General features: G+C 37.3%; 1 protein-coding gene across 1 annotated transcript; it reads right to left on the bottom strand.

Annotated features, from left to right (window-relative positions):
- Nucleotides 1-10054: 10054 nt before the first annotated feature.
- On the bottom strand, nt 10055-11270 carry LOC116169691 (neural/ectodermal development factor IMP-L2-like). The gene is made up of 5 exons (XM_031485842.1): nt 11242-11270; nt 10925-11194; nt 10588-10873; nt 10308-10540; nt 10055-10255 (listed from the first exon to the last, which is right to left on the bottom strand). The coding sequence occupies exons 1-5, from the start codon at nt 11242-11244 to the stop codon at nt 10244-10246; spliced, it is 804 nt and encodes a 267-aa protein (XP_031341702.1). The 5' UTR covers nt 11245-11270; the 3' UTR covers nt 10055-10243.
- Nucleotides 11271-13375: the final 2105 nt, after the last annotated feature.

Genomic DNA, 13375 nt, shown 5'->3' on the forward strand with positions numbered 1-13375 from the left:
CTCGCTTAGTTGCGAGGCCGGTTTCAGTTGAGTTGTTCCAGATATGGTTTGAGAACGTTCAATTTTCGTGTTGCAGTTGCTTGTGGAAGTATTTAAATTTGTTGCTATATTCTGTTGTAACGGTCGCAATCGAAGCTTCAAGATTAAGGTTTATTTTCGATTTATTTTATTAATAATGGTCAATAAAACGTATGTTTTCAGTTCATGTCATAATTTATCCATGTTTAAGATCAGTTCAAAGCTGAATTTAATTTCCGGGCAGCGATTTGAGATGTTTAAAATCTAAAATAGCGCATCTGATACTCCATCTGAACTTATCAGGAGTATAAAATCACAATGGCTCTAAACCTTCTGTTAATAAGAAAGTTATTAGTTTTCACAGTACGCCCTTAGCTGACCATTTGCCTAATAAGTTCAAGTGTCGTAACACGAAATTAGTTTATATCATAAACTCCAATTCCATTATCCTCTTGTGCGAGTCGAACCATAAAACCTTTGAATTTAATGGAACATTCAGACATTATAAACCAGGTCTTAGTTGATTTCCGTTCCCGAAGTGCAGAAACTTAACAGTAAATAGAGTTTAATCCGATGGAATAATTTATATGGTTTCCTCTTCGCCTCCATCAAATACGTAATAAATCTCGCGACGGATATTTCAAATATAAAGGAAAATCGACGCAGACAAAACAGGAGTCTCCAAATTCGATTTCGTTTTGATAGATAGCATTAGCGATATTGTTTTGGGATTTGGATAAATTGCATTTTGAGAGAATCTTAAGGACGTTATACAATGTATTTAATAAAGTATCGATTGTGGACTGCGACAATAAAAGAAAATATTTTAACGGTATCAGAATAATATTCCCATTTACGACGAAATCCAGCTTGTCATTGGCAACTCTCGTATAAAATCTTAGCGTTGCAGGAATTTCGTCCTAAATTCCTTCTGGTGAAAAACAGCTCGACGCTCGAGGCTCTGGGGAGCTTTTATACTGAGGATTAGACCCATTTCTACTTCGTCTCTCTCCCGGCTTCGCTTTCTACGAATGCTCCTCTTCCGACATATTTGATGCATCCATGTTGACGTTGTGTATCGCACGATCTCCTTTTAACCTATTGTAACGTTACGCTTAAATACATTATCTGCGTCCTTGTTTGAGCTGTTGTCTGTGTTGCCGCATGCATGCGTAGCTGCAAGAGGGGCTTTGCGGTTCGAAACTTTGCCCTGTTGCTTTATTCGGATATAATGGGGAGGATCATATACGAGTTTAGATATGAATGTCGTTAAGTTACGAACTTGTTGAGGAAGCGCAAGTTCTAATTCTGACATTTAGGATTTTATGCTTGCGGGCGCTTGTTTCATTGTAACGACACGAACAGTTCCATTAAATTTTCCTTGCCGTACCTCACATTTGAACATGGAAATTGCGAAAGTGACTCGCATAAACCTTTTATGTAAATTTTACGCAATTAAATACGGCACGAGTCTAATAACAAACGATAAACTTCTACTTGTGGTTCATCGTGTGTATCGAACAGATGCCACACGATAACATGAAGAAACTACCCTCATTATACACACTGTTACATCCACTGTCTATGCCTCTAAGATATCTATAGACCGAGATTTCAAATGCTGTAAACCAAAATGATATCGAACCGTTAGAGAATGGATTTAGTACAGAGCTGTCAGTCTTTGTCACGTTGTAAGGATATACAAGCAACTCTTTCACTTATGGGGCTTTGTATAGGGCGTACCAGCACAATTGTTAACTTTCGCCGATAAAATAACGTCAACAAGAGAATGGCAGTCAACATATTGCTCAGATTCGGTGCACAAATTGCGATCGTTCCTTATTCTTATCAGAGGGAACCAAAACAAATATGAATTCCGCATGTACTAAGGATCAAAAAAATTTTTTTTTGTGGGATACGTCTCCAAAAGTGCCAATTTGCATACCTTTGTTTTTTTACCGCAAGCATGCCAAGGTGAAGAGTTCTGTCTTTTCGATTTCTCAAAAAAATTTCAATAATTCCTACCCCAATATGGAGCACCCCTAAACGGGGTTGCGGAAAATTACGATCTCGATAAAATCAAGGCAATTATGAGCTGAGTCTCTGTTTTTCTATTGTACTTTTTGGCCCGAAAACGAAAAAATCTCAGTCGCTTCTGACGCTCCCAATATATTCTATTAGAAAATTATTTTACAACAACTCCTAGGAACGCTTTGAGTTTCTTATGGTTGTTGCCGAGAATTGGAGATTTTTTTTTCGAAAATTCAAACATTACTTTTGGATTCGTTATTCTCTTTTTGAAAAACAGCCGAATAAAAAATGTTGTCAACTTCGCATCCCCGTTAGGGTTACATTACCTCAAAAAATTTTCTGTGGATATTACAGATACCACCCGCAGGATGCAATAGTAGCCATAATATGGAAAAACGTCAAAAATGGACAGTTTTTTGTTACTTGACGCACTTGTGCATGTGTAATTCTGCCCAAAAGTTGTTTAGCTCTTCCTTTTATGAAACGAAGAATATGTGTACCAAATTTAGTACCGATCAGTTTGGCCGAGGCCTGCGATACCACACTCACAATTCCAAGGAATTAAAAGACACATTTTTTTATTTAAACACCTGGCATAACCCTGGATACCAACAGAAAAATTTAGCAAGAGAACTCTTCTATAGGTCGTAATTTGGGCTCTACACAACGTAGAACATTTACAGATAACATAAATATATTAGATAAAATTATAAAAATAAGGAGGAAATAAAAATAGGGCCAGAATACACATACCTACCACGCCACAAGCGATCGATTGAAACAAAAATGAATTAAAGAAATCATAATTATCTTAAAGTGTTAATGATCCAAAATATCCGGCCAACTACGCTTTCTACAACTGATGCACAAACACAGACACCAAACAATTATACTTCGTAACTTCACTCGTTTGATTGCAGTTGAATCTCGATTTAGACGACACTGGTTTTGTTTGAATTACAGATGTAAAATTTTTCGATGGTGGAAAATCTCTCTTGAACTGGTACTGGGAAAGGCTTCACACTCGGCTTCACATAAGCGAACAATAAACATTCCGAATCACTTTTTCGTATGCAAAGTACACGCTTCCGCTTCACTAGAAAGGGTCACTTTGAATGACGTATTAGATAAACGTTTTACAACAAATACCGCTGACTGCCATACGCCAAAGGCCTCCACCACTAAAAAAGCCACGAACAATAACCACCACCAAATAAGTCACGATTTCCTCTTCCTATGCTATTTAAAACAATTTCCTTTACCGTTTCACTTTCCGAACCATCTCCCTCTTATCAAAATTACTGCATCTTCGAATAACTAGCATCTATGTTTACGTTCAATTACTGCAAAGAATCGAGATTTCAGGACCCCAGGGCATTTTACCAAAATTTTTTTATCAATAGCATTTTCTAGCAAAAAGGTAGGACGAACGGATGCATATTATAGGCACTGTAGTGAGGCAGGGATAATTACACGTGTTTATTATACCGCTCACATATCCTAGACTCGGATCTCCTAGATAATAGTGTTAGGACCCTAGATTTTTCGTTGTGCTTGTAGGATTTTAAGTTACCATTTTGAGATCGTCGCCTGCCAGTTCTTTTATTTGAAGTAGCACGGAGGCAAGGTAAATTAAAGGCATAATAAGAGTTATTTAGGTTTATTCCTTAATTAACATTTGAGAAATGAACTCTGGTTCATGTGCAATCCACACAAACATTTTACAATAAATGCACAATGGAATCTCCCTCGGCAAATTGAAAGCGTACGGACGTTCCAGAATAGTCAAATGGCATTTTTTACAACACACAATAAATTTGCGAATTTTAAGCTTTTGTGATTTGAAAACTTAATGCTCTAGATATTACTCAAGGGAATGCATTAGTAAGAACCAATTTTTCGTAGCTCATCATCTGAGTAAAATAATCTGAACAACTGTTGTCAAATTGCCGTCTGTAAATATTTGAATTAATATTAATTGAAAACAATTTACCTTGTAGTGAATTATTCCTATTATAGTGGATTCGCACTGAGTATAATTAACAAACGCTTCAAACTGCACATTTCTAGATCTTTCCCCTATAAACGGGTATGCTTGACTACCTCCCGAACGCTCTCTTTACAAGTTAAATATCCATTCCTAAGTAGCACATAAACAATCCGGCATGCTAGAGACGTAATTTTTTTGTCATTATTGCTTTAGTCTAATAATCGAATTCTGTTTATGCCCCACGTCATGAATTATTAGTTTATGCGCAAGTGCTTAAGCTAGCGACTCTGTTTTGTTAAAAAAAACCTGGTTTATTCGGAAAATAGGCACGTTACGCATATTAGTCTAAAATGCGTAATAAAATCTTATTTTCGCTGGCCGTCCAGGACTGACAGTCTTCGGAAATGCCGGCGAACTGAACATGAGTGTCGAGCATTAATAGCATTTAAGTTTTTTTGAAGTTATTCAACATCCTTCAAATATCTCTTAAAGACTTAAAACCTTCAAAGGCTCTAACATTTTTAAAGAGTCATCAAAAGGAGCCTTTTGGAATCTTCTTGAGATTTTTTCTCAGTACTATCCAACATCTTTTTTTTAATTATAATATGATGAAAATGCAAGAATAAATTTTCAAGCTTGAATTTTTGTAGGATTGCTCATGTTTTAAAAGGTAAACAAAAAAAGCGATTGGAAAAACGGCCGGAAAAATTGATTACCTATAATATTTATTCACCAATAAAATAATTTATACACCGAAACGTCAATCGCGGTTTGGAGGGCTATCTATCATTTACAATTTGCGTATTAAGCGAATGTGAAAATTCGGGCTCGTAAATAAACACTCTCTTTTCATTATTGGACGCTCTGTTGAAAATGGTATTGACTCTGGATATGCGTAATCGTAATCTGGTAGTAGCAGTTGTGTTTATACGATTGAAAGGTTTTGATTGTATGAGATTCAGTTAACTAATGCACTATAGTCAAATTCGAACTCTTAAAAGTTCAAAAATAATTCCGAAAGATGAGTTTTTCTACCCCGTGTTTTTTGTAAGGGATTCAAGTGCCACATTTCCTCTCGAAGGTGCATTGAGGGACAAAAGTCATATTATATGCCATTACTACCGTAACATTGCAGGGTATTTTGATTCCACAATGAAACAAAATATTTTCTTTTAAATTTGGACAAATTCGAGCAACAAACTGCACACTGTAGTTCCTTGACATACAGGGTGGAAATGTTGTCTGTAATACTGTATATATCTCCAAAACATTTTTTTATGGCATCCAAAATCATAAAAATGTTTGCTGCCAGTCGTACGTAATTTAAATTTGTGGTCAGTGGCGTACTTCGCATTTTTTAATGGCAACTACTAGTTTTTAGAGGATTTTCCAGAAGAAACCACTGCTAATCCTCCAGTTTAAGCTTTTTCGTTGCGGTTGCTTTCCAATACGGTGCAGTACAGCCCAGATACCAGAACGACAAAAGTTTATTTGGATTGGTCACTTCCTTCCCGAGTTATTACTGATTCTGTCCGGGGTAAATGCGGGGTAAATTCGTGGTTAAAACATATATTTTTTGGAAAAATTATCATCAATCACTTGGGACATTAATTCGCTGAAGTCGATTCTTCGACGGTGATCATCGTCTTTGTAAAGCTTGGGAGAAAAAACTGCTCTTTTTTTTAGAATTTTATTAACTGGAATCGATAACGTATTTGCAGAAAATAGTCGCGAAAGCGCAAACAAGAAATGGCGAAAATAATTTTACCGATGATTAAGACCGCCGAAAGGTGGTTTGAAGTATGACGAGGGAAATTACTACCCATCTAAGGATTAAGTATAAAATTTTGCGGTAGAAAGTAAATTGCCTTCTTGCATATGTATATGGTTTACCGTTTTAATTAGTAAAACAAGATCGCAAACTTTAAACGTGTATGGTGGAGCGCGCATTTTCTAAAATGGGTAAAACACGACGCTAATGAATCCGAGATTAATTCGAAAATGGTAGTTAATGCGGAACAAAGCGCCGATCCTTGCAAATGAGTGCTTTCGGTAAATTAAGCCAAAACATGTAAAAGTACAATGGAAGCTAATTAGTGAGCTGTCAAAGTTCTTTCTGATGGTACAGATAGTCTTAATGCCACACTCAGGATTTTAAAGACGTGCAGACTCGGATTGTCAATAATTGAGGGCGGGTCGGCACATTCAATATTTGAAGGATCGGTTGTCAAAAAGACACGGGGTTTTTGTAATGTTAATCGTATGTTCCATAATTTTCCTTGGCAAGGTGTTCTAGTCAAATGTCTACTGAAAATTCGAACCCAATTGTGAAATACAAACCTTGCCAGAAAAACTCGGAGGGAAAATGTTTAGATAATCTACCTAGTTATGAAAGAAAAGGCAGTTATTGCGGTACAACATTTATTTTTCGGCAAAGGTACCGTCAACCTCTACAACTTATTTCACCGTCTCTGTAATAAACAAATACCTTCTATTGGTGGCTCTTCATAATAGTCAAACATCAACTTTTAGGTCATCATCAGAAATCTTTGGCATCGTAAGTATTTTTTAAACTTGGGGGAAAGGATAGCAGTGGTAGGGTGATAAATCCGTACTATAGGGCGGATGTGTTAGCTCCTGGAAGTCATATTCATTAACAAATTGTTGAACTTTTAGCCCTTGCACATCACATTTGCCGTGTAGCAGTTTCTTTTCTCCCTAATGGCAGCACTCTAAAGTAGTCGATCAACAGAATCCCCTCTCAATTCCAGAAAACTGTTCGTACTGGACACTGAACGTTTTCTTTTTTTTTGGGGTGGAGATGCATGGATTGTATCGATTTTTGTTGGAGTAATACACCCAGGTTTCCTTGCCAGTGATACATTTTGAAAAAGTATCCTTATCTCGTTTTAAACCATCCAAATTTTCTTCACATGTTTCACACGTACTTGAACGAATTTGCGTGTACATCTTCCGATGGGGGTAACGAAGTCTTTCCGAGATCCGGTGCTTACAATTCACTACACATTTTTTAGATGGACTCGAAAAATGTATGTTTAAATGCCGAGTCACCAAAAAATTATAATTGTAAAAGTGTGAATAAACCAATAACGTCATAGGTATACCTAATATAGACAAAATGTTCGAGTTTTAATATCGTCATTGGGCACATTGGGCACTTGTGTCAAGAAACCGGATTGACTAGAAAAAATGAGTTTGATTGGTGTAAGTCACGAATTGGGAGTGAATTAGAAGAGTAAAGTAGACAACCCACGAATTGGAAACTATTACGATAAATGCGAACAATAGTGTAATTTTTTTGAACGTGCGGAAATAAATCATTAGTATTATTAGGTGAATGGATGAAAGAAAACTACATGGCGAAAATCGTCGTCCGTCTGCAGTTGTTCATTTGTGCGATATGTTGTAAGTTCAGTATTTTTTTTATGATTACGCGACTGTCCCCTGCACTAAACCCATGTTCAGTATCTGGAAGCAGCTGATACCAATCCGGTCATCAATTCGGCAGTGGTGGAAACCATCGCTATTCAACCTTCGCCAATGGCTTAGCCACGTGGAGTGGGCTCCGCTGAAGCCGAACCAGAAGTTCGGGCTCCTGAGGACGTACGTTGTTTCCCGTATGATGTACGGCCTGCAGAGCCCGAAAATAACCGCCGCTTTTTTTTCGGAGACCGACCGAATGATACGAGGGACGACACTTCAACACCCACACGGGGAACCAACACATACATGCCAGTGTGAGGGACGTCGCCTTTGGGATCGCCGAGCTCCATCGCGTAGTCCCATGGTCGCTCTCCAACAGATTTTCGAAACTTTCCGACTTCCATAACATCATAACCGAGAAACCCTGATTAATCCGGGCCCCATACACCACAACGCATGCTTGCTTGACCAAAGGGCCACCGGACACCTTCTGGCGTGAAGAGACACAGTAATATAATTTGTGTATGTGTGGATCTATCCAAAAATTAAAACTTTTCCATTTGAATTTAATATTAAATTATGAGAATCCTCCAACTGAGTTCAATTTATTGTTAAGGTTGTGAATTACTACTAAGGGGGATAATAATTAGTTACATCACTAAATAAATAAATTATTTGGTTAAGGGAGCGTTCAGTTAAGTTAGTAGTCGTGGACAAATTACAATTTGGTTCGGGAAAATTTGAAGTTAACCCAAACAATTAACATTAACATTAACATTAAAAAAATAGCTTACAGGGTGTTTTTTGGTAGGTCCAAAGTTGCAAATTTCATATTAAAAATCTCACTTTTTTAAATGGAACACCCTGTATATTTTTCATTTAGCTTCTCCAAAAACCTTCAACTTTAGATAATAATGTCCTGTACCTATCTCTGATAGTTGCCTTTTTTTGCATGGCCACCTCACTATTATATAAATTACATATAACTTATTTAAGATTAGAATATAAAAACCAGGAAAACCAAGATATTTCGAAAACTATCAGAGATAGGTATAGGACATTATTATCAAAAGTTGAAGGTTTTTTGAGGAGCTAAAAGATGACAGAAAAATATACAGGGTGTTCCATTTAAAAAAAAAGTGAGATTTTTTAATATGAAGTTTTGTAACTTTGGATCTAGAAAAAAAACACCCTGTAAGCTATTTTTTTAATATTTTATAGTGTATTTATTTGACTTTTACCATTGAATAATGCTCTTACTTAACCCAAGATAGAAGATATAAAACCTGGAATCAAAATTTAAGTAATAATTTTGGCAATATACTAACGCTTGCAAATGCCCAATTTCTCTTACAAATCGAATTATCTTTAAAACTACTAGCTTTTCAGATATTAACCATATAATAAAAAAGACGTATAATTCCACGTAGAATTCAAAAATGCATTCAAATACAGGGGGTTCTATTTAAAAAAATGTACCATTTTGACGCCCTACTTTGTGGGCGCACCCTGTATAATTCCAAATAATGTTAAAATGTGGAGAATATTCAACCTATCATAATACAAAAGCACTCTATCGAAAAATCTTATCTTCAAGACATTAAGTTACTTCGCGCAATCGTTGACTCACCCTGTATATTTTCTATATGATTATTGACAAAAGGAACTTCAATTTAACTTTCATTCGTATACGGAACTTTTGCAGTTGCCAAATAACGGCTTTCAAGGAAGTTGCCTTGGCCTACCTCTGTCAATAACAGACAACATATTCAGATTATACGCAAGATAATGGGCTTAACAAGAAGTGGCGGGTAAGGCGATATGCACGTAACTGGTCCACCGATCTGCCGTTATCTAGCTTGGGTTTTTTTTGCAAAATTTGTGGGAATTTTCCATCAACTGCAAGATAAGGTCTCTAGCAAATGGGTTTTCTAGAGATATGATGTACAAAGCAGAGAGATTCTATTAGTAGATCAGATTAGCAGCCGTTTGGGAGGTTACGTTTTTAAGTTGAACGGGGAATTAAGTGGGGGGAGATAACCGAAGAGCATTACGCGTTGGGTCGGGGAAGATATAAGTGCAACCAGATCGAAACAAAGTCTCGGAGTGGTTCGCGATCGTTGAAAAATATAATCGACCGTCCATTCGGTGGTTTGAGGCAGAAGCAGAAGAAAGGTCGTTACCTACAAAATCCATATGAAAAGTTCATACCAATAGATAAATAAGAAGCATATTAGGAACAAAACGATAATGCTGCGATATACCAGAACATAAACAGATCAAAGACTCTGTACTCTCCATTGGGCTTGAAAATTAATTTCAAAGTTAAAAAGCACAGCGGAGGGTTTTCAATCCGGTATTGGTTTTTTTTTTTGAGTTACGGCGCAAACAGCATATATCCACCAAAAAAGTTTACTATTACTCAATAAATTCCAATAAAACCCACTGAATTGGGTATTTTTTTAAACAACTTTGGTTTTTAAACAACCCGACACAAACATCGTCCCTTTTTTAAATACTAAAACTAGAGATTTTTGTTAAGTTGTATCAGTCGTATTACAAAATACGGGATCAAGTAATTATTAGTTTTATTTTCCCCTCCAATTGATTGCAGCAGCAGAAATACCCTTTTTGCACATTTTTTTTAATTAAAGCATTCCTACAAACTGGCACAGGGATGCGCATAACAAATATATTGACGAAAAATAAGTTACATAATACTCAAATTATGACTGGAGATGTAGAACGTCAATGGCGAGGTTATTTTTCAGCCTGCAATTATGCATGGTTACATATTTTATAGTTGGAGGAAAGGGAAACGTACCATCATGGGGTATACAAATGTGGAGATGCTGTCGTGTTCCACTGAATTACGTGCGACGCACGTGTAGACACCCATGTCGTCCCATTTCATGCCGCGTATGCTCAATTCGCCATTGCCCAAAACGGAAATACGGCCGTCGCTTGCCGGGTTGATGATCCTTTCGGATGGGTCGAGCCAGATGATGTCGGGGATGGGATTGCCTACAGCTTTGCACGGTAGTTCAATGTGGTTTCCTGTAACACCTACAGTTTTAGTCGGTTCGGATAGCGTCGGCCCTTACCGATGTTATCCAAATATATTGTGTTGAAGAGGACGATTCGTGCGGGACTTCGTGAGCCTAAGAGTCCGCCTGCGAGTAGCTTGGTGATGTTTCTTGCGGAGATTCCATGGTGTACGGAAACGTAGAGCTTTGTTTTCGTTGACGCAATTTCGGAACCGGACTCGGCCAGACACGTAAACGTGCCCTCATGGATCGGAAGAACAGAGTTGATTACCAGTCGACTTTTCGCCTTGGCGATTCCGTGCGATGGGACGTCGTTAATTGCGTTGGTCTCGAAACTCTCATTCTGTAAACCAAGGTTGGTAAATTGGGTCGAGAATTGCCTATTAAGAAATACTTCGGTTAATGGTGTGTTGCCTTTGAGCCACTGCATGACGGGAGCCGGTGATCCCATAGCCTCACACTCCAACTCGACACGTGAACCAACCGATTGACTAACACTCTGTGGGGGTGATTGGCTGATGCGAACCCAATCGCGTTGAACTCCACTTGTCATACCCAACCCCACCGGGTTCCCTAAGATGTTATTGTCGAAATCGTCATCCAGACGTCGAGAGTGAGCCCGGTGAACCCATATAGCCACCACTAATATTACTAACAATTTCATCTGGAAGAACCACATACAACAATTGCGTTTCTAAGCAAATGACTTACCATTAACTGAATCTGATGAAACACTGATGCAGATTAGACAATTTCGTGTCTTATATACGCCAATAATTCGCCATCTTGTCGCCACAAGTAATAGTTTTATTGTAGATTAAAATCGGGTACACAGCATTACGTAAATTACGGTTTTAAGGGGTGTAATTATAATCAAGGGATGTATTGTGGAGGCCAACTTAGAAAGGCGCCGATCGTCTCCGTTCTCATTGTTGAACGTTAATAATGTTTTAATTATTCCTTAGATTTCTGAGCTACATCCATTAAGGGGTATTGATGAACATGATTTTTAAAATGTTTCTGAGAGGAGGCTCATTTGTATACGGGGTAAAATTACCCCGTTTACAAAAGATTGCTTTCGTAAGTATATACATTTATTTCTGCAATCCTCCGGAGTAGTTATTATGCCCATAATCATTTTTTTTAGGAATTCTTTAATCCTCGGCTTTGTTAAACGTGGAATAAGTCGTTAAATTATCACCTTTTGGTACCGAGATCAATACTTCTACATTAACCTTTATTAAACAAAATTATTTACCCGAAATCGTATTTTAATACCAAATTTCAATTTTCATATAGAACTTTTAATTAATGTCAATGTGTCAGTGATGACAGGAGTCATTATAGACATTTAGCAATGTGACAGGTGCGGTAGGTAAAATGACAGGCGGAAGGGGAAATAGTCTGTTTTGCCTCTGTCATGGAAACTAAAATTTTCTGATATAAAGTGGGCATGAAAATGAAGGTTTCATGGCGATTTTGGTTGAAATTTAATACAAAACTCGACAGTAAAATGACATTACTTGACTCGGATATTAAAGTACTCGGCCCCAAAGAAACTTACCATTCTATATTTTTTGCCCATATTCTCTGGCTTTTGGGTTATTGCCATTTTTTTTAAAGAAATATTATTTATCCCTAAAATTGACATATGTCAAAAACTATGACACATAGGTACGCAAATCTTAAATTCGTTGGATTCAGAATAAAAAGGGGCATTAAAAAAAATAGAAAATGGTATATGTTTCTATTTATTTATTTTTTTTTTTATTTTACGGAATCGGCGCCATCTTGAAATTGTTTTATTTCAATTCGCAATGATCGATTATGGCCGTGAACCAAATGTCAAGTTTCTATTTCAACTGCAAGTTTAAAAACGTTTACTGAACGGAGCACGTGCATCTCCCTGTATACTGTAGGAGTAGTGGAATTTTTTATCCTTTTCTCCCATAAGTACCTGAGAGGTTGTTACATAAGGTAATGAAATGTTTTCTTCAATTCGATACAGGGGATTGCTTCTTGGGTTCGTACACTTCGGCTATTTAAATAGAAGTACACTTCATTCATCCTCCAATCAAACTCCAAACAAACTGCTGGTGCGGTGGCGCGATGGGCGTTGTCAATAAGATCTATAACCTCACCGGAAATGATTACTGCAGGTAGTCGTGTACTGAATATAATCTTCGCTTCGTAATTTACCGTTAGTTAAAACACAAATTTTTGTTAGACACTACCTCTGACATTTGTTGTTTTCCTCGGAAACTGTTCGCCGAGCGTCGATTCCGTGGCAATTATGAGTGACATGGCGCAATTAATTCCAGCATTGATACATATGGTAGTGTGCCGTTCCCATAATTGGATTTGATTGCCTGAACTGCCGCAATCAACGCCTTATTCACAGTGTTACCGATCTCTCTACACTACATCATTCGAGTTAGCCGGTATTACTCAAGTCAGTGTCAAAGTTATAATTCCAGAATCACCTGCTTTGTCTGAATTTCCTAAGCTTACTAGACCCGGTGGTACTTCTAAAAATACGACAGTCCACTTTTTTAATACGGCCGAAGCCTACGTTTTTGTTTCCTATATATTGACGATATTCTGGTCTTCTCACGTGACGCTTTCGAGCACAAAAATCTTTTCGCATCATTTTCACGCGACTTATTGACTATGGTTTACTAGTCAACGCAATGAAATGCGCACTGGACAAAGTTTTTTTAGCGATAAGCTCAACTCTTATCGATCACCGGAGAAAAACATGAGATAAACTTTCTAAATATTACACAAATAGTTTCAAGATGTTCCTTATCTTATAACACGTAATTTATTTACCATTAAATAAACA

The sequence above is a fragment of the Photinus pyralis genome, unplaced genomic scaffold (assembly GCF_008802855.1).
Source record: "Photinus pyralis isolate 1611_PpyrPB1 unplaced genomic scaffold, Ppyr1.3 Ppyr1.4_LG4, whole genome shotgun sequence".
Classification (NCBI taxonomy): domain Eukaryota; kingdom Metazoa; phylum Arthropoda; class Insecta; order Coleoptera; family Lampyridae; genus Photinus; species Photinus pyralis.

What these genes read in the sequence shown, in the direction of transcription:
- LOC116169691 (XM_031485842.1), bottom strand. An exon ending in GCAACACACCATTAACCGAA is followed by an intron (nt 10,874 to 10,924) that starts GTATTTCTTAAT and finishes CTTGGTTTACAG; the next exon opens with AATGAGAGTTTCGAGACCAA. An exon ending in AATATATTTGGATAACATCG is followed by an intron (nt 10,541 to 10,587) that starts GTAAGGGCCGAC and finishes TAGGTGTTACAG; the next exon opens with GAAACCACATTGAACTACCG.